This window comes from Talpa occidentalis, unplaced genomic scaffold (genome assembly GCF_014898055.3).
Source record: "Talpa occidentalis isolate TD23 unplaced genomic scaffold, MPIMG_talOcc4v2.1 talOcc4.4, whole genome shotgun sequence".
Lineage (NCBI taxonomy): Eukaryota > Metazoa > Chordata > Mammalia > Eulipotyphla > Talpidae > Talpa > Talpa occidentalis.
The window spans coordinates 106,188,970-106,210,730 of NW_023604295.1; the positions used below are offsets into that span (position 1 = coordinate 106,188,970).

The following is a 21,761-nucleotide window of genomic DNA, read 5'->3' on the forward strand; positions in this document are numbered from 1 at the left end:
AGTGCCTATGCAATTGATTTTCTAGGGAGATCAGAAGTCTCATGTTTCAGGAAATTATTACAATACAAGTAAAAATAGTTTTTTTGTATTGTTTTTTATAGCTGGTATTAGCCTTAGATTTCTTTAGGATTCAACACAGTATTTATTGGATTATTCTTTTTAACTAATTTTATACAGGTGGACTTCTATAAACTTACTAAGAAAATCAACTTTAAAAGGAGGACAAAATAAAAATTTGACACAACAGCTAATTACTATTTATTAATGATATATTTACTTTATTTACTTGGGACTAAGTCTAAAATCTGGTGTGCATTTTACATTTACTCCACATTTCCATTTGGACTACTCAGATTTCAGGGGCTTGGGGGCAACCTGTGGTGAGTGGCTGTGTGTCAGTACAGCCCTGGGTCCTTGGCAGGACCTCTGTTGATGGAGAACTTTTCAGATTCAGGAGGGTCTGATTGTATTTATCACCACCTCTTCCCTCAATCCTACTCAAAAGCCTCCTTTCTCTTCTAAGTAGAGATCAGTGTTATGGTTCCATGATTATGTAGAAACTAACATGTATGTTGGTTGATTTCAGGTTGTTTTTTGAGCCAGTAACAACCCCTTGTGGACATTCATTCTGTAAGAATTGTCTCGAGCGTTGTTTAGATCATACACCATATTGTCCCCTTTGCAAAGAAAGCTTAAAAGAGGTAAGCATTTGTATATTTATCTGTTTATTGGTCTTAAGCTTGATGACATGACTTGATTTCTCTTCAGCCATAGAGACAGTGAATATCATATTCACAGTGAATTATATATGCTTAATGACCAAATGGATGTTTTATTACCTTCATTTTAGTGAGATCAGAGAGGCCTGGCAAAGCAGAGACTCTTAAAGGCCAAGTCCCTTATATTTAATTTTTTAAACAAATAGGTGTGGTCAGGTTTCTGGTCAGGAATAGGTTCGATTTTAATCAGTATTGGAGAAACCCAACTGCCCCACTTCCCACCCCCAATAGTAGGCTGTATCTCAGGCCTCTTCAGCCTGGTTAGCATCTAGAACAACTCTGTCCAATAGAACTTTCTTCTCCTGTGGAATTACTCTATATCTCTGCTGTCCAGCTGGTAGCCACTAGCCACATGTGGCAAGTAAGCATTTGAAATGTGGCTAGTGTGACTTAAGGAACTGCATTTTTCATTTTGCAAATGTTAATTACTTTAAATTTAAGTACTGTGACTAGTGGCAAGCACATTGCACAGCAAAGCTTTAGAAAGTGATAGACTAGAAAGAAGAGAGGCACAGCTTCCCACACTCCTCACAGAGTCAGCACTGATAAAGCCTGTGTTAAGAAAAAACCTAGATTGCAGGTGGGTATCTTCTGTAACTGATAGAAGATAGTACCCTCTTCATCACATGTGAGTGGCAGAGCCCTAAGGTGAGGCTAAAGCCTTATCCTTCTGAGCTCCAACCACCTGGTAGTAGCACTGATCAAGAAGCGTGATTCTCTCTGACAAAATTGTTTAAAGAAAAACATCTTTCAAATACATAGAAAGCACAGCTCCTTACAGATATCATAATCATAGATGTGTACTGTTAACATTAGATGTAAGTCTTACATACAAACTGATATGGAAACACAAAGCCACATACAGAATGTTTATAAAGTCAGGAAATAGAGAGACTCATTCTTGAAAGAGTTACTTTTACAACTAATATGTTCATTATTTTTAGGTGAAGTCTAAACTTGCTAATTTGCCTGTGTTTCCAGAGTTTTGGGATCCTCTCTAATTTATTATGTTTTCATAATTTTTAGATTAAGAATTAGATAACATTGCACTAAATTTAGAGCTGTAACACCTTAAAAATGCCTGAAGTTTTAAGAAAAACAAAACAAGCATATGACTTAAAAATATAATGAGCATACTGTTTAAAAAGAACATTATTCTGTTTTTTGATTTTGAAAACACTACATAAAATACTTGGTAAAATTTATATATATGTTTTTAAAAAAATAAGATTGATAACACTTTTATACTTTTCCTACTTGTCATTTTATTTTGTTCATTTTTTCATTTAAATGTATTTTAGAGACAATTTTCATAGCAATATAGTAGTCCAATAGTTTAATATTTCCCTATTGTTGGGTATGTAAGTTGTTTTATTCTCTTTTTTGTACCATGCTTTGATCTTTGACTATTCCCTTAGGATAAATTCTTGAGAAATGAAATACTGGATCAAAGGCCATATATTTGGAGGGTTCTTTAATTGTCTAGGACTCCAGTAGTGCTGCACAAATTTAGATCCCTATCAGTAATGTGAGAAAGCCAGTATTTTTCCAAATCTAATATGAATACTTTTAATAGAAAATTTAATAGAAAATAGTAATAAAATTGCTTTTATAATGGCTGTATTTTGATTAGCTTTATAGTAAACTTAAGTTATCTGTCTATATATTAATTGTTCAAGGGTATGTCTCTCAGGTCTAGAGGTTGGTGATTCTCAAAGTGCGCTTCCCTGCCTGGGCAAAATAGTTTTGCCAGGTTACTTGCTAGAAATACAAATTCTCTGATCCCACTCTTGACCAACTCAGAAACTCAGGTTGGGCTCAGCAATCTGCATTTTACCAAGCTAAACTTTAAAAATACATGCTCAGCTTTAAAAACTACTACTGTAACCCATTTCCCATCCTATTAGGAACTTTCCTAATCTAGCCTTCACTGGATAAAGATGAGTACTTGTTTTTGCTGGACCCACAGATTAAAGGATGGCTTCTCTTTATCTTGTCATTATTGCCCAGTAGTTTTTTCCTCACTATTTTTTATTAAATAAATACATATTGGGCATTTTTTTTGTCCAAAGTTCTGTGGACACTCTGGCCTGGCCCCGAGCCCTGTGAAGATTTTACAGAGATGGAATGTGTCCTTGCTCATGTGATATATAGAGAGAGTGAATGTGGGGCTCTTGGGAGACAGAAAAATAATTAAGGGAGGTTTTATGAGTAAGGTAAAATTGGCACCAGAGCTGGAAGGGTTGATGGACTTTCATAAGCAGGAGTGAGAGAGAAAATTTCTGGCAGCTGGAATAGAGAATGACACAAAAATACATGAGGGTAGCAGTTTTCCATAGTATCAGGGAATCGTACAAATGTTCCATTTTAAATAGAGTCGAGCAGTGACCCTATAGGAAAAGTAAGGTCTTGATAAGGGTTTGAGTGATTGTAGGCTAATGTTGAAAGGAAAATCTGAAAGAAAAATGATTTGGAGACTGCCACTGAAATTGGGAACAAGTAAGGAATCATTTAATTTACATAAGGCAAATGCATCATTTTCTTTTTATTTCTTACCCTAATTTTATTTCTCAGTTAAAATGATCATTTTAGACACCTGTGTGCTCTTAGATGTAAATCAGCCTATGGTATGAGAGATGGCAGGGCAGGGCTGACTAGTGCTAAGAGAGAATTTGTGATGTAGCAATACTTGGGTCATCAGTGCTGGTTCAATTTGCAACCATGTACTGTTAACGCTGCTGAGCAGAGCCTCAGACAGGTTTTACCTGTTAAGCATTGTCCATTGTAATACTCCCCCTCACTAAATTAATTCAGAATTGACTGTATAAATATGTCATGAAGGCTTTAATATATCAGTTAAACTGTTTTGCCTGTTTTATACTGTAGGAAAACAAACTGGGTGTAAAATAATATTGTCTTTTAGTATCTAGCAGATAGGAGGTACTGTGTCACACAGCTGTTGGAAGAATTAATAGTGAAGTATCTGCCTGATGAGCTGTCTGAGAGAAAAAAAATATATGATGAAGAAACTGCTGAACTCTCACAGTAAGTTTCTTCTCATAAAAATTAACATGATCAAATTATGAACTATGACCCTTTAAAATAGTAGGGAGAAACCTCATGGCAAGGCAAGCTGAATCCTGTCTTTAGTTCAGCCCAGTCTAGTCATAGGCATATTATGAACAAATATTGGTCAGCATCCCCTGTCCTCAGCAGACAGAATTTTTCTTTTATTTCATTTGATAACTTCTAGGTAGATCGTCTTCTGGGAATTATTGATCAGCTCTAAGCTTTATTTTAGGTAAAAGGGATTTCCTACAGAGACACTTGGTGGTGGAATAGGGGAAAAAGAGATAGAGCTGGTAACTGGCTTCTGGAAACAGCACCCCTCAGGTATCATGGCCTTGCAGGAGGAGATTTGAGAATGAAGGGCCTGAATGGGCGGGAGGTTTTAACTAATCAGAGATTTAGAAGGGGGTGGGGACCTTGAGGCCTAGACTGAAATTGGAAGGAATGAGATAGTGTCCAAATTCTCAATCAGTGAAAATATGAACTGGTGGCAGAATTGGGTTCATAACAGGAAGGTGAGAAACCTGGAGGTAATTTTGGGATTCAATGGTTTGGACCACTATTAACAACACATGTTAGCTAATTGGGGCTGGGTAGTATGTTGGACCTGTTTTTGTTGTTCTGTGTATCTCTCTTCCTTGTAGTTTTCTTCCTTTCTTCTCCCCTTCAGGTCTTTTCCTCCTTCACCAGTCATTTGTGTCTCTTAAAATTTTTTTTTTCATAAGTTTTTAGCTTTTTAACTCCTTTTCTTTCACTTTCTTTGAACTGAACACACTAAAGAACAAAACTAATTTTTATATGTTGTTTCTACTGTTATTCAAAATAAATTGAACATTTTCTATTTCCCACTTTCCAAGAAAAAAACTAATTGTGCTTACAGACTTTTCTTTTAACATATGTGTCCTTCAGATGTCTTTATTGCTCCAGTGGCCTTCAGTAGAAGAAAATATTACGATCCAATCTTTTCTTTACAGAATAGATTTGTGTTCTCATAGAATTGATATTTTTAGTGTGTGATTTATGATAGGAAATATTGTGATGTGAGGATTATGAACCTATTTGGTCAACACTGACAAAAGCTGGCTATGAGAGAGCCACAAATACACCTTTGAAATCTTACATGTAGTGACACAAGCAGGCCCCCTACACGAGAGTGGAAAGCTCACGGGTCTGATGGAATAGTAATGTGATGGAACCTGAATGAGAAGGAGAGCAGTGTGAGGGAATCTTGTTGCCTACCTATGGAACTTTCTTTTTAAGGTATAGCTGATGCCCTGGCACTTACAACTTTTGCTACTTAATAGCTGTATTGAGGTGGTTTTTTCTTTCAGTTCTTCATAAGTAAAGTTGAAGAACTAGTATTTGTATTTTAAACATTTTTATTAAATATTTTACATAAGTAACTTTTAGACTTTTTTTTTTTTTGAAGAAAAACTAGAAAATATGAGTAGGGGATAAAAAGCCATGTTCTATAACCCCAGGAATCATCATTGGTATTTTGGCATATGTCCTTCCAAATTTTAGTATTTAGGGATATATTTTAAAGAAAGGATCATTTTACTTATATTATCCTATAATCTCTATTTCTCATTGGAAATGACTTCATTTTCTTGAAGTCAAGATGATACGTACATAGCATCTTTAGTTGAAATATAGTATCCCATTTTATTCATAGTTTTACTAGTCCCCTCTTTTTGCTTCTGAGTTTTAGCTACTTTACTCATTACTGCAGTGGTCATTCTCACACTCCTTGTGGAATTTTTTCTAAAGGTGAGCCTGTTCAAAGTATATGAAGTTGTTTTTTTGTTTTTTTTTTTTTAAGTTTTGACACTGATTGCCAAATGTTCCTTCAGGATGGTTGTATTGTTTTAAATAGTCTGCACTGCCAGTTTTTCCCATACCCTTGCCAAAACTGGGCATTGTCTTTACCCTTCTTACTTCCTGCTAGTCTGACACTGAAGAAATTGTTGTATCATTTTAATAATCTGGAAAAAATGTTAGTACTTGTTTTTAAAAATATTTTTAATGCCTGAGAATTTTTAATAATTCACTTTTAGTCTTTTGTGGGAGTTAAAAAATTTTCTTACCTGAGAGTAATAAGTGTATTAGCGGTGAAAGGTTCAAAATGTTTTAAATAGATTTTTAATATAAAATACTAATTGTAATTTGTTGCCTTTTGATTGATTAAGACACTTAGCTCTGTATGATAATGTAGTGCCTCGAATTCAAAATTACTATAATAAATGAGGATTTTTAGTAATAATATTGCATCAGCGTGAGCTTAACATAGGGGAAGCTGACTCTTGTTCTTGTCAAGAATAAAAATCACCTTCTTTAGAGTTAATTACTTTTGTCTCATGTTAATGTAGTAATGTTATAAGCCTCATTTTTTTCCCTGTTCTGAAACATGTTAATGAAACTTTTTTCTTCCTCAGCTTGACCAAGAATGTTCCAATATTTGTTTGCACTATGGCCTACCCCACTGTGCCTTGCCCTCTTCATGTATTTGAGCCAAGATACAGACTGATGATTCGAAGAAGTATACAAACTGGAACTAAACAGTTTGGGATGTGTGTCAGTGATGCACAAAATAGGTATGCTTTCTGTGTACCTGAATATTTTTATTTATATAGGAACTCACTTTGAATATTGTTGAGAATTTGTGTTCGTTTTGTTTGAGTTTTGACAATAATCAGTCTTTCTTTTAGTTTTGCAGATTATGGTTGTATGTTACAAATTAGAAATGTACATTTCTTACCTGATGGAAGGTCTGTGGTTGATACAGTTGGAGGAAAGCGGTTTAGGGTTTTAAAAAGAGGAATGAAAGATGGATATTGCACCGCAGACATTGAATATCTGGAAGATGTTAAGGTATTAAAACATACTCTTTTCCAACACACTTTGGTATATTCTGTCCCAGGCAGTTAATAGGCATACAGGATATATTTTGCTAGGCACACAAACCAGTTATTTCTATTAGAGACCTGTAATGATACTTACTAGAATTAGCTCCAGGTTACTTTTTAAAAATCTTGCTCTTAATCATTGTGAACTACAAGAGAAGTTGGGAGACCAGAACCTAGATCTTCATTTCAGCCAGCACAATGCCTAGAATATATGTGTGCACATGTATACATGTGCATGTGTGTACATGCATGGTAGGTACTTAATAATAGGAGTTGACTGAATTGAAAGTTCCAACCCATCTAAGTTATGAAAGTACTAATCCTTGCACTTTTTAATTTATTAGCAGTCCAAGTTGATGTAATCTGCAGGTTGAGATTTGATATAAAGGTGAACATGTAAAATCCTTAAAGAATTGTTCTTTATATTGAGATATTCTAAAGATAACCATCATGATAAACTAGACACACTTGGGTGCTGTGTTCAAACTGTTGGGCATCACAGAGAAAGCATTGTCAGTATACTTATGAGTGATGTTTTACCTGGGGTGGGTTATTGTTGCTTTCTTGGATAGGATTAATGTGTCCCTTTTGATGTTTTCAGTACCTGATTTACCACCTGCAATTGGCTTATGTGCCAGAAAAATGATTTGTGATGCAGTAAATGTCAAATTAAAGGCAATTTACTTTTGGAAAGGCACTATAAAAATATAGATCTTACACTCTTGCTTGTCTGTCTGGTTGGGCCATTCATTTCAGTCAGCTTTTATTAAATGTTGGAATTAAGCATTTTTACAAACATTAGCTCAATAACTTCTCACAACTCTTAGGAAATAGCAGATGTGGAAAATAAAATTTAGAAGTGTTATTTTACCTAAGATCCTATAGGTAATGTTATAAAAATGATTTAAAGCTGACTCTGATCCCAGCCTTTCTACTTTATCATTATGTCATCATATTGTCTCTCTGCTGATAAATTTGATTAGCCTGATATTGCTTGTTCTATCTTATTAAAATGCTAAAGAGATACTTTTATTTGTGTAGTAGGCCAAAAAGTATTATGGGAATTGAAAGTTTGAGTTGATTGATACAGTCTGTGCCTTAGACAAGCCTGATGAATTATTTGCTAAAGGCATAATCTTTGTAAAACTAACCCTGTTTTAGTGTATAAATCAGATCCATTTTTCAAATTTAATGACAGTCCCTTGAGTATGTGGCTAAACATATGACTATAGACATACACACATGGCAATGGAATAGCTTATTAAAAGCATTATAGATTTGATATTTAGGAAACTGAGTTCTCCATGTCTTTCTGGTCTTAAGAATTTCTAGTAATTTTTCTTCATCTAAGTGTCCTCATCTATATTAAAACTTCTTGGAAAGTTCATAACATTCTGGAAAATCTTCTCAAATTTGTTTTTCATATCAAAGTCTTTTTTTTCTTGTGTGGAGATTGTAATTTCTAATGAAGGTTTAAGCTCTGTTATATTGCAGTAAAGTTCCTTGGCACTGAGAACTTGCTTTCAAAAGAATTTCTGCCTGTTTCTTAACTGACTCCTTTTTCCATCTCAGACCCCTATAATTTTTATCATTTCTTGTTTACGAGAACCCTGGGTTTTTTCCTTGAATTTTATAAGGGAGCACAGGAAATGCTTTTATTTTTTTAAAGATGATTGTAACAAATCTTGAGTTTTTTCTTGCCTAGATCCGGCCCATTATGTGTTATCAGAGGGCTAAATATTCCAACACCAGAATCTTCAACTGTGTGTGCCCTCTATTGTTCAGTTGACAACACTACACTGATAAACAGGAGTCAAGGAGCAAGCTGTAGGATGCAGGATGCTGCTGAAAGAGCAAGATCCTGGCCTTTTTATTTTTAGAATAATCATACAGCATCAGTTGTGTGGGGAAGGAGGAAAAAGAGAAAAGGGAGGGGTGGAACTAGAAAATGTGCTATGTCATCTATAACATCAGGGGTTACGAGTCTGCCGCCCCCCTCGCCCCCAGGCACTTCACATCTTCTTGATGACTCAGTATTAAGATTGAAATGAAGTCCTAGATCCCCAGCCATAGTCTCAATCTTACCAAGGCGTTCCACTGATCAGCCTCTGGGGTCTCTTGTCATACATTAGTCAACTATCCCCCTGGCGTTCCCGGTCATACCTGGTGATACATAGCCTTCCCAGGGTGATCAAGCTTTCTATCTTGATTGATTTGAAAGGCACCTTACAGGGTTGGGCTACTATAACTGATTGACGGGGCAGTTCTGATCTTGTATAGGAGTATAGAATTGTAGGTAACGAAAAGGGTGTCCGCAGGGGCCACTTAGAATTAGCAGATCCACTCTTATCTTTTTGTAAATTTATTTTTATTATGATGACTTATATGTAACATGAAGTTTACTATTTTAACCACTTTTAAGTATATACTTCAGTGGCATTAAGTAAAATTATGTTATGCAAAAAGCAGATACTTTTTTAAACTTGTGTTCTATTTATTTCAAATCTTCCTAAAGTAAAAAGTATGTTCTCTTTTCTCATGCATACTATAGTGTTACCTTTTATTATTTCAGAATGGTTTTAGAGCCCCTTTGTTGTTTTATATTTAGTCAGCCTTGAAGTATGAAAGGCTGAGTCAGACCTGCAGTTTTTTCAGATGAATTAAAGCATTTGAAATAGAGCACTCCCTGGCACATAGTGTGCAGACGTAAATGTGTGTTAAAGAAGTACGATGGACGGGTTAACTTTCTACCTTCCCACCTGTGTTCTATGTGATGCCTCTGGATCTTAGGCTAGAAGGCTGATAAATTAATTTTATATTTGCATTTTGGTGAATCAGTAGTCTAAAGGGTATATGAAGGGCTGGTGGAAGTAGCAGCAAGCCTTCGGCCTTCATAGCTCAAGTTCATCATTACACAATTTATTCTCTACTTTTCACATGCTGGCTTTATATACTAAGTCACTTGTTGCATTTTGGGTTTTTTTGTTTGTTTTTTTTTTTACTGAGTTTTCTGATAAAAGATGTAACTATGCAGTCCTGAAATATCGAGTCCCTATTTTTATAGTGCCATGTCATTGGTCTCTTAAACACCTCTATTGTAGCAATTGTATTCTTTTGTTTCACTACTTTCAAAAGCCATTGATCTATAAAGACAAAAGGAATTCCAGATTCACATAGCCCTTTGTCTAAGAATTCACTCTCCTCCTCCTCTCTCAGTTGGGTATTCTGCGGTATTGTATGGCTAACTCAGCAAAACTAGGTGGAGGTCAGCTGTTACTGTCTTTCTTCAGTCTGGCCCACAGGCACTGTGCGAGGCAGAAACATATGATGTATGTAGCATGAAAAGAACTCTCTGATCCAGCCCTGAAGTAGGTAGTCCCTATCTTTTTATGGGTTTTTAATTTATCGTTTCTGTAGGATTGGTGATGTGGACAGGAAAATTAGACACAGAAGTCTTTACTGAATCTTCTATTTCTAGGTTGAGATTGAAGATGAGATAAAGAATCTCAGACAGCTTCATGATTTGGTATACTCTCAAGCCTGTAGCTGGTTTCAGAATTTACGAGTCAGATTTCGAAGCCAAATTCTTCAGCACTTTGGATCAATGCCTGGGAGGGAAGAAAACCTTCAGGTATGATGGATTTGATATTATTTCCAAAAGTTTCTCTCTTTTTTTGTAAACTCAAATTAGTAGTCTTTGACGTTTTTCTTTTGGGTTTCCTTTTTGCAGCATTTTCGTTGAGCCTCTGTCTTTAAAATCATGACCTTTTTCTCTAGAGCGGTGGTGTCCACTGCATTTTATATAGGGGATGGAAAAGCTGATAGGAGTGCATGCCAGAGAAGGAATAAGTCCTTAACTGAGGATTTTCTGCAAGGAGGGATACGATATTAAAAATGAGACATGGTGCCATTTAGGAAATTATGACTATGAGACAGCTGTGCCTTTGGGTCAGTCACCTGTTACTATGATTTTTTGACAGTTGACAACTGTATCATTTCTCTGTTTTTAAAAATCCTTTCTCACTGCTCCTTTTATCCCTTTGTCCTTCTATTTTAGTTAATTTTTGTCTCTCCATGTTTAAAACTTCACACTTCATGAAACTATTGTTCTTAATAGTCTTGCTCAGGTACTTAGGGTTTACACTTAAGCTAAATGTAAGTAATGGGTAGCAGGCACTCTCAGTGAAAGCAGGTACTGCAGGGCCTATAAAGGAACGGTCCCATTCCTGGAAAATATGATTTTACTCATCTAAGTATTAGTACTTAGTTTTGGGTATTAGCATTTGGAATTGAATAAAAAGTTTGTGGTCAGAAGGTAATGGTTATAAATAAATATATGAGGATTGAGAGATAATAGACCCCACTGTGAGGGATACTGCCTCTCATTCCAGTTTTCAAAGGTTGGCCTAAATCTCTCTGAACCCCCTTTGAATCTTTCACCTGAACTTGAAATTTCAACATCAGACCATCTCCAAATTGAGTACTCACTTTGTGTCTTTCATATTATCACTTGCCATGTTTGTTTTATCCTGGCTACCTTAATCTGATTGAACTTGGTAGAAATGGCCATTATTATGCACACAATTGAATAAGTAAATTGTAGATATTAACAAGCCACCTTATAGAAAAGTTTGACGTGCCTTCCCCATCTCCTTTATCACCACCCTTCTATAGTCCTCTACCACTTTATCACCACCTGTTCTGTAGTCCTCTGCCACTGCTTCCTGTGGCAGTAATGCTGTTTTGAGAACAAACAGTACATAAATTTAGAAATCCAGATTGATTCTAGAAGGATCCTATTGTGATCACCACTGATGTGATTGCTCCTTTAGTCCTTCTAAAATTTCATGTTACAGATTCAGTAGCAACTCAATGTGTAGTAAAAGTTGCTTACTTTTTTTATGTTATTATAAACTCCTACTTTTTTCAATAACCTGTAGTCAGTCCTTATACCATGAGAGAGTTTTTTTGCTAGAGATAGATTTTTCAAGTGAAACTAGAAGCCAAGTCCCTTTTCTTATAGCTCTCCTGAGATTCCACAATTCTTTGAAGAAAATTTTTAGTATCAGTTAAATTTTCCTAATGTTTTCAAATATATTTTTTAAGAAAGCAATTCTTAACTAGGGATGATCTTGCCCCCATGAGATGCTGGCTGTGTTGATTGTTAGACCTGAGTAGGCATAATTGATATTTAGTAGCTAGAGGTCATTGATGCTGCTAAGCCTGTTTTAATCGCAGGACCGTCCCCATAACAAATAATGCTGGCATCCCAAGTGTTAGCTTCAGATTGAGAAACCCTGCTTTAAGTGGTTCTATGCAGTAGAAAGAGCGTTGGCTGTAGGGCCAAGTCTGGATTTGAATCTTTTTCTGCCACACATGACTGAGAGTCCTGGAAAGTTTGTGTTACATTTCTGGGTTTCATTTTCCCCACTTTATAATAGGGCATCATAATAGCTTTCTTGACATTGTTAAAAAAGAATTTGAGATAGGCCTGACACATTAAAGAGTAGCTTGTTGGTGGGTTTTTTACTTTGTTACAAATAAATACTCGTTTTATTAATACTTTAAGAAACTGGGTTTTTTTTGTCTTTTTGTTTTTTTATTTTAGGCAACCCCTAATGGACCCGCATGGTGTTGGTGGCTTCTGGCAGTTCTTCCTGTAGATCCCCGGTATCAGCTATCAGTTTTGTCAATGAAGTCTTTGAAGGAACGGTTGACAAAGATACAGCATATACTGACCTATTTTTCTAGAGACCAATCTAAGTAACTAATTGCTTGGATCTTCCTCTAAAGTTACCCAAATCTGGCTGTGTTGACAGCCAGGTTGTCCGCTGCCTTTGCACATCCAGTGCTGGTTTGAGAAATGTAACAAAACTTTTTTTTTTTCCTTCAACCTCCTGAATCATGTGGTTCTGCAAATGAATACCTTCAACTAGGATTTAGACCACTAAGAACTTGCACAGAAAAACACGCACTGAATGTGTGTTAAACCTCTACATTGTGATGAAGTTGCACTATGTACCATATTCTAAAATGAAATGAGAACTCTGTGTATGTGTGCAGGATGTGTGTGTGTGTGCGTGTGAGCGTGTGTGTGTGCATGTGTGTGTGTGCATTTTCTCTGGCTTTAAAATTTTAAAAGAAAAAAAAAAGCCATAGAGAGCAGAACTTGCCGAGGGTCATTTATTGCCCAAGTTTACAACAGTAGCGATACAAGTTTTTGCAAATTGAATTTGCCTCAGATTTATCTGTCCTAATGCTTATATTTGCACAAGTATGTAAACTATGGTATTAAGTATCAGTCTTTGTTGGGCACACTGCTCTTGCTGAACTGTCTTGACCATTGACTATGACACAGTTTCCTATTTATGTAAATACTTGCGTCCTAGTGGCCAACAGGCATTGGATGCAGAATCTAGAGCCAGTTTTCAGGAACAATTGCAAACCTGACATGGTACTGTGCATCTATTCATAAAACACTTAAAACTGTGAAAATATGGTTTACATTTAATTGTACATAAAGGTAAATGGAAAACTCAATTCAGTACCAGTTAGTTTGTACATTTTAGGGGGCTTTACACATTAACTGCCCATCTATGTAATTTAGAGTTTAACATGATGTATTCATTTAAAAAAATTACATAGTAGAAGCCCATTAAGGATATGGAGGAAGAGAAGAAGCTTAATGTAGAACTAAGCTGTTAAAGTATGTTTTATTTTTAAATTCTGGTCTTGGTGCAAATGTTAGTTATGCCTTATTCATATCACAATTAGATGGCCATGCTGTGACATGGTTTATATTCATGCTGCCCTAGATACTTTTGTAATTATTTGTTGCAAATTTGTGACTGTCCCTATTAACTTTCTTTTATGTAAGTAATTTGTAAAGGTTTCTTAAAATTTTTGCTTTTGCTTATTTAATTTTGAATAAAAGCTAAATTCATAACTTTTTTTTTTTAATTTTAGGTCCATGTTAAAAGCAGATCAATGAAGCAGTCATACTGCACAGAGTAAAGAAAAGATGAACTCTGCTTACTCACTGTTTTGTGACACAAGACATAAGCTTTAGTTTTTAAAATACTTTTTTGGGTCATTTTTGTGCTAAACACTGCATTTTTAAGGAGGTGCTAGGTCTTCAAACTATTCTTTAAAGTGTTTTTTTTTTTTCAGCCTTTTAAAAATCCATGTCCCTATAGGATAAAGATAAAATTCTTCACTGCTACCCCCATTTGAGACTCCTCTTGGTTCAACAGACTTGACCATTTCAACCCCTTTCCCAGCTAGAATTTTCAATATAAATGAATTAATATTGAACATTTTATAAAAATGTATTAAAAAATAATTGCCTTGAAGACCACCCTTTGCCCCTACAAATAAAGCTAATTGAAAATCTATCTGTTAAATAGTTTTGCAAAAAGCATCATTTCAAAAATGGGCCATTCTTCAAAAGCCCCTAATAAAAAGTTTTTAAGTGCTTGTTAAGTAGTATATGGGTAGTATAAATGAAGACTTTACCTATGTAGTTCTCAAAATAGATATATATATCTATATATCAGATGGCAATTGGCATTAGCTGGTGCTGAATCCACATCTGTAATGTATGTGCCTACACACTGAGCATTACATGGTCCCTCTGCATAGACATGCATATAGTAATGAAAATTCATGGGCTCTATCATTTGACCCTAATGTGATATGTGGTCTCTGTAATTATCGTTTATTGGTTTTTTAAAAGCTCTGGACACATTTTTCCTATTGTACCTTCTTTATAGTTTATCAAAAAAAAAAAAAATGACAGATTTTTCTTCTTACTACTTTAAGCAACCAGGTACTATCATGAGTTCCAACACTTCAGATCAAAGTAACCATCATTCTTCTTTTATCCTACACCTGTCTCCATGGGGTCAGTTATTTTGTTAAGATCCAAATCCAATATTGTCTCTTAGCTAGAACTCTGAACTCTATAGCACTTGTACTTTCTTTATGGCACTTACAGATGATAGCTAAATTAAACACATAAAACTCCTGATTTAAATTCCAAGACACAAGCTGAACACTTAACAGAATTGAAATAAATGAGAGATTAGCTAAAGCTGGTCAAACTGAGCAAATTCTTTGCCTTAATGGCAATAAAGAAAATGAAATCTAATAGTATTGAGAAACCAGAAGTGTTGAGTGACCAGTGCTTTTGAGGATGGAAATGGGCCCCAATATAAATCAGAAGAAAATATGACTTTATAGAAATGACCAGAGGAAAGACCCAAACTAGGAAAGGGTCTTGGAAAAAATCCTGGAGAATTCCTTGGGGAGGTTACACTCAACATTCTGGACCATGCGGCCTCTCCTCAACGTGGGTTGGGTATCAGGCCACACCAGCAGTTGTTCAACTCAGGCCAAAACAATGAATGTGGGCACTGGCCCAGACAAGACCCACAGACCCATAAAGACAGGTCCCTGTTAGATGGTGAGCCCACATGCACAAAGAATCTCTAGCCCACCCCATGTGGCAGTGTGTCCTGGCATTCCCCCAAAATCAACAAAGGTAGGCAGCCTGTGACTGAACTAGCAACCCCAAAAGAATGAACAGGGATCCCAAATGACAAAGATGAATAGGCAAATCATAGAAACAGAAGGGAAACACTAAAATTTAATCAGATTTAAGAATGTGCAATTCTAAAAGTTGGGAATACCCCCAATTTTTTTTTTTTCATCTAGTCCCTGGTACCATAGACGCAGTCAATAAAAGTTTGTTGGCTCAATGAATAAATCATAAAAGTAAATATATGAGTCAAAGAAATGAATGCAAATGAGTAAGTTGTGGGGTGTGGGGTTGAGTTGGTCTCTCCAGAGCACAATTCAGACATCATTAAAGTATGAGGAGAAATCTCTGAGACATGGAAGAAGTCAAAGTTTTAACATCTATGTAATAGCTATTTCTTTAGGAGAGGAATTAAAGAAGAATTAAATACATATACAAGTAATTTCCCTGGAGCTCAAGGCTAATAAAATATTCTACTTGCTTTCTTAGGTACTATATTCATCCATTTAATGAAGAGAATAAGTTAAACTTACACAGGTGAACTAAGGACAGACAAAACAGCTATAACTCATATTGCCTGGCATCGATGTACAGCAAATGACTGAGTCAATGACATGGACTTGATAGGAATTTTCTTCCTATGACTTGTTTAATTGCCAATATTTTAAAAATGCTAAACATTTTTTTGTAGATAAGACATGGCCCAGCTTAAATGAGCTTGCTTACAGAACTTTTGGCTGTCACCAACATTAAATGTGTCCTAAGTTTTGTCACAACTTAGGATATGGAAAAGAAAATAATTTCAAAATGTGGAAAGTACCACATTCAAGACTCAGAAAAATCCTTTGGAATCCTACTCTCAAGAGTAGTTGCTCACCTTGATGAGGAAACTGGAACACTTAAGTGGTTAAATAATTTGTCAAAGGATTTACACAGCTAATACCTGGTGAAGCAGACTTTGAACGTAAGCAATCTGGCTTTAATGTGCTGCCACATCCAGTTATAAAACATCTAAGTACATTGATGTGTGAAGGGTCTAGAAATGATTGACTTGACTCCCTGATGTAGCAGGCTTTACACATGGGGGTGCCGCTTACAGCTATGATGAAACTTGTTTTTAAGTTCCTCATTAAGATGGTGAGACAGTCAAACCAGAATCAGCCCTATATTCTTGGGAGCAGTGTGAACTAGGAACAAACTGTAGAAAATAATTTTGCTACACGTGTGTCAAGAATCTTCAGAAGGTTCATACCCTTTGACCAATCTCATGTTGGAAGAATTACCTTAAGAGTATTATGTTTCTAGAACAGCAAAAACTTGAAAACAACCAGGGTCTGCTAATGGTAACAAATGGAAGAAACTTAAATGTGTATTGTGCAGTCATTAAAAATGATGAGGGAGACTAATGTGTGAAAAAGCATAACTCAAATTAACCATTTGTATAAAAGACTAGAAGATACCATATAAAAGGAAACCAGTAAAATTAACAGGTCAAGTAAAAGCCCTGCACAGCTTGGGGTTTGGGGATGTTGACCTCTGCACAATTTAACTCCCTCCAAATTAAGCATGTACTAGCCTACTGTTGACAGGGAAACTTACTGATAGAATAACAATTAACACAGATTTTGGTTTAATTAACATATATTTCATATAAATTCAATAGAATGCAGATTAAATTGAATCAATGAAAGTTGAACCTGCAGAGAGGACTGATTCTAAGGCATTGCAGCTTCCCAGCATTTGGATGTCCTGGAGCAGGGATGGGGGCGATGTTAAAGGATCAGCTGGACTTTGCAAACTCTGAAGCCACTCACACATGTAAACCCCTGGGGTTCATCATGAGGCTCAGCCAGTATCTATGAAGAGACTGCATGGACTGGGCAGCTTTCAACCCTAGCTGCACATTAGTATCACCTGAGGAACTTCTTCAAAAATGACATGCATCAGCTCCACAGCCCAGTTTGATGGTTTAAATGTGAATTTGGGGTGAAAACCACTGAATCACTGGACCTGGGTTTCCCTTTCAGTAAACATGGACAGTGCACTTGGACCAGATACATCAATTTCCAGTTTAAATATCAGTTATATGGACATAAAATCTACATCTTGTTCCCTTATTTCATTGATGTTTAATGAATACCTACTTGTTCTCATTTTCTATGTCCACCAAAACAAATGACGACAAAAGAACTTGGTGGCTTAAGACCACAGTAATGTTTTCACTTCTAGTACTGGAGGTTAGATGAGCAAAATCCGTCTCCAGGCTAAAATGAGATACCAGCTGGGGCCATTCTTTCCAGAAACTTTAGGGGAAAATCCATTCCTTGCTTCATTCACCTTCTGCTGGTTGCTGACACCCCTTGGTGCGCGGGGACATCACTCCAGTCTCTACCCGTCTTCACATCAGCTGCATCTATGCACCAGTCAGCTACAGAAATGCAGGTACTTTGGGCCTGGTAGTTTCAGCACTCAAAATGAACAGAAGGTGAACTCCTCCTCAAATTACCTTTAGATTTAAATCCATAAAAAATCACTACTAACACCCAATTGTCAGAGTGAATCCTTAGAGCTAGTAGCTTGGCAACAGAGTAAACAACTAGTTCCCACTAGGTTTGTCTTGGGGAAAACATCATAGCAGAGACCCCGGCCTCCTTGCCTGTGCCTTCATTTAATCTTTTGTCCATTTATTGAAGGAATTTTTTTAACTAAACCAGCAAGCTCTCCATTTTTGGCTCTGCATTCATGACATAAATGTAAATTTATACTTATTTATGCGTTCATTTTCTTTATTCATTTTTTCCTAGACACCCGAGAAGCAATAATGAAATGAACTTTATAGATTTCTAGGATGGCTAAATAAAAGAAAAATGGTAATATCAAATTTTAGTGAAAACGTAGAGGAATTTAAACAATCATATATTGATGGAAATATAAAAAATACATCCAGTTAGGAAAACTGCTCATCAAATTTGGACTTTGAACTACCTTATTACAATAAAGACAAATGCAAATACAGGAATGAAAACTCTTTGAATGTTTAGTGTAACTTTTCTTTCTGTAATATGCTACCATATTCACCACCTATTGTGTACAATTTTTTTTTTAATCGATGATAGCAAAGTGGAAGACAAGATAGAAAGGCAGGATGTATACCCCATGGTTATTATGGGATATCTACAACCAGTGTGTTATGAGAATTAACTCCAATGGTGTTTGTGGGGCTCCCAGCACAGGGCGTCCTAACAGACTTGTGAACACATAGTAGATGCTCAGGAAACACTGCTGCAATGAACATGTATATGTGGTTTTACAAATAGAAAACTTCAGACATTGCTGTCCTTACTAGTCTTCTGTAAACTTTAAAGAGCCAGAAAAGCAAGTGACTTCAGGACTGTGATGGTGGCCTTTACTGGGAACCAACAGTAGTTGTACGAAGATAAGATGGTGGGTGTGAGGGGCTCAGTGTGCTGTGCCTGCTTCCTCTACTACACTGCTACTAAAATGGATTTGGGGTGCAACATCAGCATGAACAGGGAACATGTTAAAAAATGCCAATTCATGGGCCTCAGTCCTCTTTTGCAGAAGCACAATTTCTTCAGTGGGGCCTGAAACATCAAAAGATTTGTGTGCACATTACATCCCAACACATCAGCTTCCTAAGTAATCTCTTCCAATACAATAAAGTCCCACAGGGTGAGTTTTAAGAACTACCTACACCTGAGCCCTCCCTCACAGACTGTCCACTGGTCTGGGCAGAAGCACAAACACTTTAAGCTCTTCAGGTGATTCTAACAAGCCAGGGATGAGCAGAGGACTCTGGGATTATTTGTGTGAGTGGAGTACAAGTTTGGGTTGAAGGGGAACAGGGTCTGCTCTCTCTATGAGTTAGTAGAGGCAGGTCAGTGCAGCCCACTTCCCCCATCTGTAGAAGAATTTGTGACCCTCTGTGAGAGCAGAGAGCACCAGAAAAAAGGGAAGGAGAAATAGACAGTTTGAATTCCCTGCAGGAACTTGCCTGTGAATCTCTCCTAGACAAAGGACAGGGTAAGGTGGACTTTTGTGCAGCTCAAAGTCCTTCTGTCTGTGGGTGGGGTTGGGAGCAGGTGAAGTGGCTGTGCTGACACCTTTGAAGGGATATCCCTCAAGATGCAGAGGATTCCTTGAGATAGTATTTCCTGAGAAAGAAATGAGAGCAGGAGGAGGAAGAGGAGGATATGACTTGTTCTCAGGTAAATGTCCAGTCCAGGGTAAGGGTCTGTGTCAGCTCTTGCTCCTGAAATAGAGCTACAACTTGCAAACTTGACCTCTACTCCTGATGTTCCTAGTATGGGTCAACTATTTCCTTTCCTCCCTTTGTTTTTTAACCTGAAAGGGCGGGTTTATTATTAAAAAAGGGAGAAGAATAAAGGACACTGCATAGATGCAAGTGGACAGAAAGAGCTGCCCCAAAAGGGACAGGTTTGCTAAAAGAGGTCTGCATGGTCACAGGTGAGCGGCCTTGAGGAGAGCGGCCTTTGCTGAGGAAGGTCAGCGAAGAGAAGCCCCGGCCTGGTGCAAGTCACAGGCAGGCACATAGGCCGCTGCCCTGTGGAGGGAGAGAGTTGATGAAAAGGAGCACCTGCATAGTCACAGGTAGGCAGAAGAACTGCTGCCTCCCTTTTCTTCTTGTGATTACCAAGGTCTCTCTCTGTTTCCCATGTATCCCACAGCTAATTCTCCATTTTCTGATTGCAGAATTTCTACATGGCGTAAAAAAGTCTCACCATGAATTAATTACCTTCAACTATTGAAAAGATTCCCTTTGTGACAGAGCAACATGAGGTGTTGATATCCAAGATCCCTACCAGTGTTGGGTAAATGTTCAGGTAAGAGTGAAGAAGGGGGAAATGGAGATTCTGGGTTTCTTATAGATGCAACATCAGTTCTGTGCAACAGAATAAAGAAAACACACATTAAGCAGGATGGCATTAATGGGCCAGAAAAACTCAATGTTCTAAAAAAGAAGAGCAATTAGAACGGAGCCGCCTGCTATATTAACAAGAAAGGCTTACTATTCAAGTGTGCTATTAGAGATTACAGATGGAGATTCCAGACATGGAGAAAATATATGCTGCATTGAAATTTGCATAAAACTGGATTTGAATGAATTACTGGGCAATATGGAGGAGCAGGTGCTGTTTTTAGATTGAGATTGTTGCACTTTCCAGCCTAGATCAGGTGATGCAATGGAGAGGTAGGTGTTGGATGAAGTAAGTTTTGTGGACAAACTTTAAATGTCACATGGTAGAGTAGATGTTGGGTATAAAGAGACTTCTGACACTGTCAAAGGCACAATCAGCACATTCTGTGTGTGGTTACACACAAGCCTCATCCCAGGAATATAACTCATATAGCTCTGTAGATGGTGACCTTCAAGGAAGTAGACAGTGAACTGAGGGAGCTCCCTCACTTCCCTTCAGCACGGTGATGAATCTAGTCATATAGTCTTGGCCTGTGAAAGCTCTGAGAAGGTTGGGGGAGCAGTTGGCCCGTCAGAGGCAGTGAGCATTTCTGTTTGAAACAATCTATCCCGTTTTCAGGATAGAAGTCCACCAGCTCTTTTACAGCCCCTGCTGTCCTTTCGCCTGTCCCATCACAAGCAGAAAGAAATTTTTCCCTGTTGTGGAAACTGATATAATGAAGCAGAGAAGCAGGTTATGCTCTATTCACATAGCTGCAATTGAAATATAATAATGAGACTCTCAGCAGCTGTCAGCTTATATTTAGCTATTCCCAGAAGGACTGATACCTACTTACCGAAAAAATGTCATTTTTGTCCTGTGTACCAAGTACCCAGGCAGAAGCACATGGCTGACAAAAGTGGCTCTGAAGCTCTATGAGGACCCCTGTATTTTTCATTGCTTCTCTCTTACAGTGTCTAAGGAAGGTAGCAAACCCATGTCTTTTCCCTCATGGCCTTAAGATGGCTGCCGCTCTGCCAGGCATCAAACCATGTGCCATGCAGCAAGAAGGCAGGGTGCAGCTGATAGGATAGACGTTTCTTTTCAGTTTCGGCAAGGCCACCTTCTCAAGCACTTCTCTCTATCTCTCACTGACTAGAAGTCTGGTATATGGTAACACAAAGTGAAAACATTTGTGTCACATAGAGGGACACTTCAGAAGACATTGATAATGACTGCCAGTACCTAAACTGTTCCACCAAATCTGATCCAAGGTCATCCCCTGTGCTCCGAAGGCTGTTGTGAAATAACCCTCAATTTGGTGCTGGTATTCACAATTCATACAAATTTCATACCATATGCAAATAGAGTTCTTTGTCTTTCAAGGTGAGAATAAAGTGCTGTTTACACATACAATTATGTCACTTATGAATTTATGGAAAAAATGGTTAAGCACAATACGATACTGAGAATGGCATATTCGACTCTATTATCAAATATAGCATCTGTTAATTTTCTGCCATGTGTT

At 37.1% G+C, this 21,761-nt stretch overlaps 1 protein-coding gene across 3 annotated transcripts in view; it reads left to right on the forward strand.

Annotated features, from left to right (window-relative positions):
• The window catches only part of LONRF1 (LON peptidase N-terminal domain and ring finger 1), a 36,408-nt gene extending 16,603 nt beyond the window's left edge, over positions 1 to 19,805 (forward strand). Inside the window, exons 7-14 of one of the 3 annotated variants that reach the window (XR_008553961.1) lie at positions 587 to 701; positions 3,703 to 3,824; positions 6,284 to 6,442; positions 6,557 to 6,719; positions 10,233 to 10,385; positions 12,363 to 12,424; positions 13,721 to 17,735; positions 19,782 to 19,805. Coding sequence is in view for 2 of the 3 variants with exons in the window: in XM_037525987.2 (XP_037381884.1) it covers positions 587 to 701; positions 3,703 to 3,824; positions 6,284 to 6,442; positions 6,557 to 6,719; positions 10,233 to 10,385; positions 12,363 to 12,521 (871 nt within the window). In the remaining variant the exon portion in view is untranslated. Of the gene's footprint in view, positions 1 to 586; positions 702 to 3,702; positions 3,825 to 6,283; positions 6,443 to 6,556; positions 6,720 to 10,232; positions 10,386 to 12,362; positions 13,701 to 13,720; positions 18,834 to 19,781 lie in introns of those variants that run through there. The other 2 variants (XM_054700831.1, XM_037525987.2) reach the window with 2 other exon arrangements.
• The last annotated feature ends 1,956 nt before the right edge of the window (positions 19,806 to 21,761 follow it).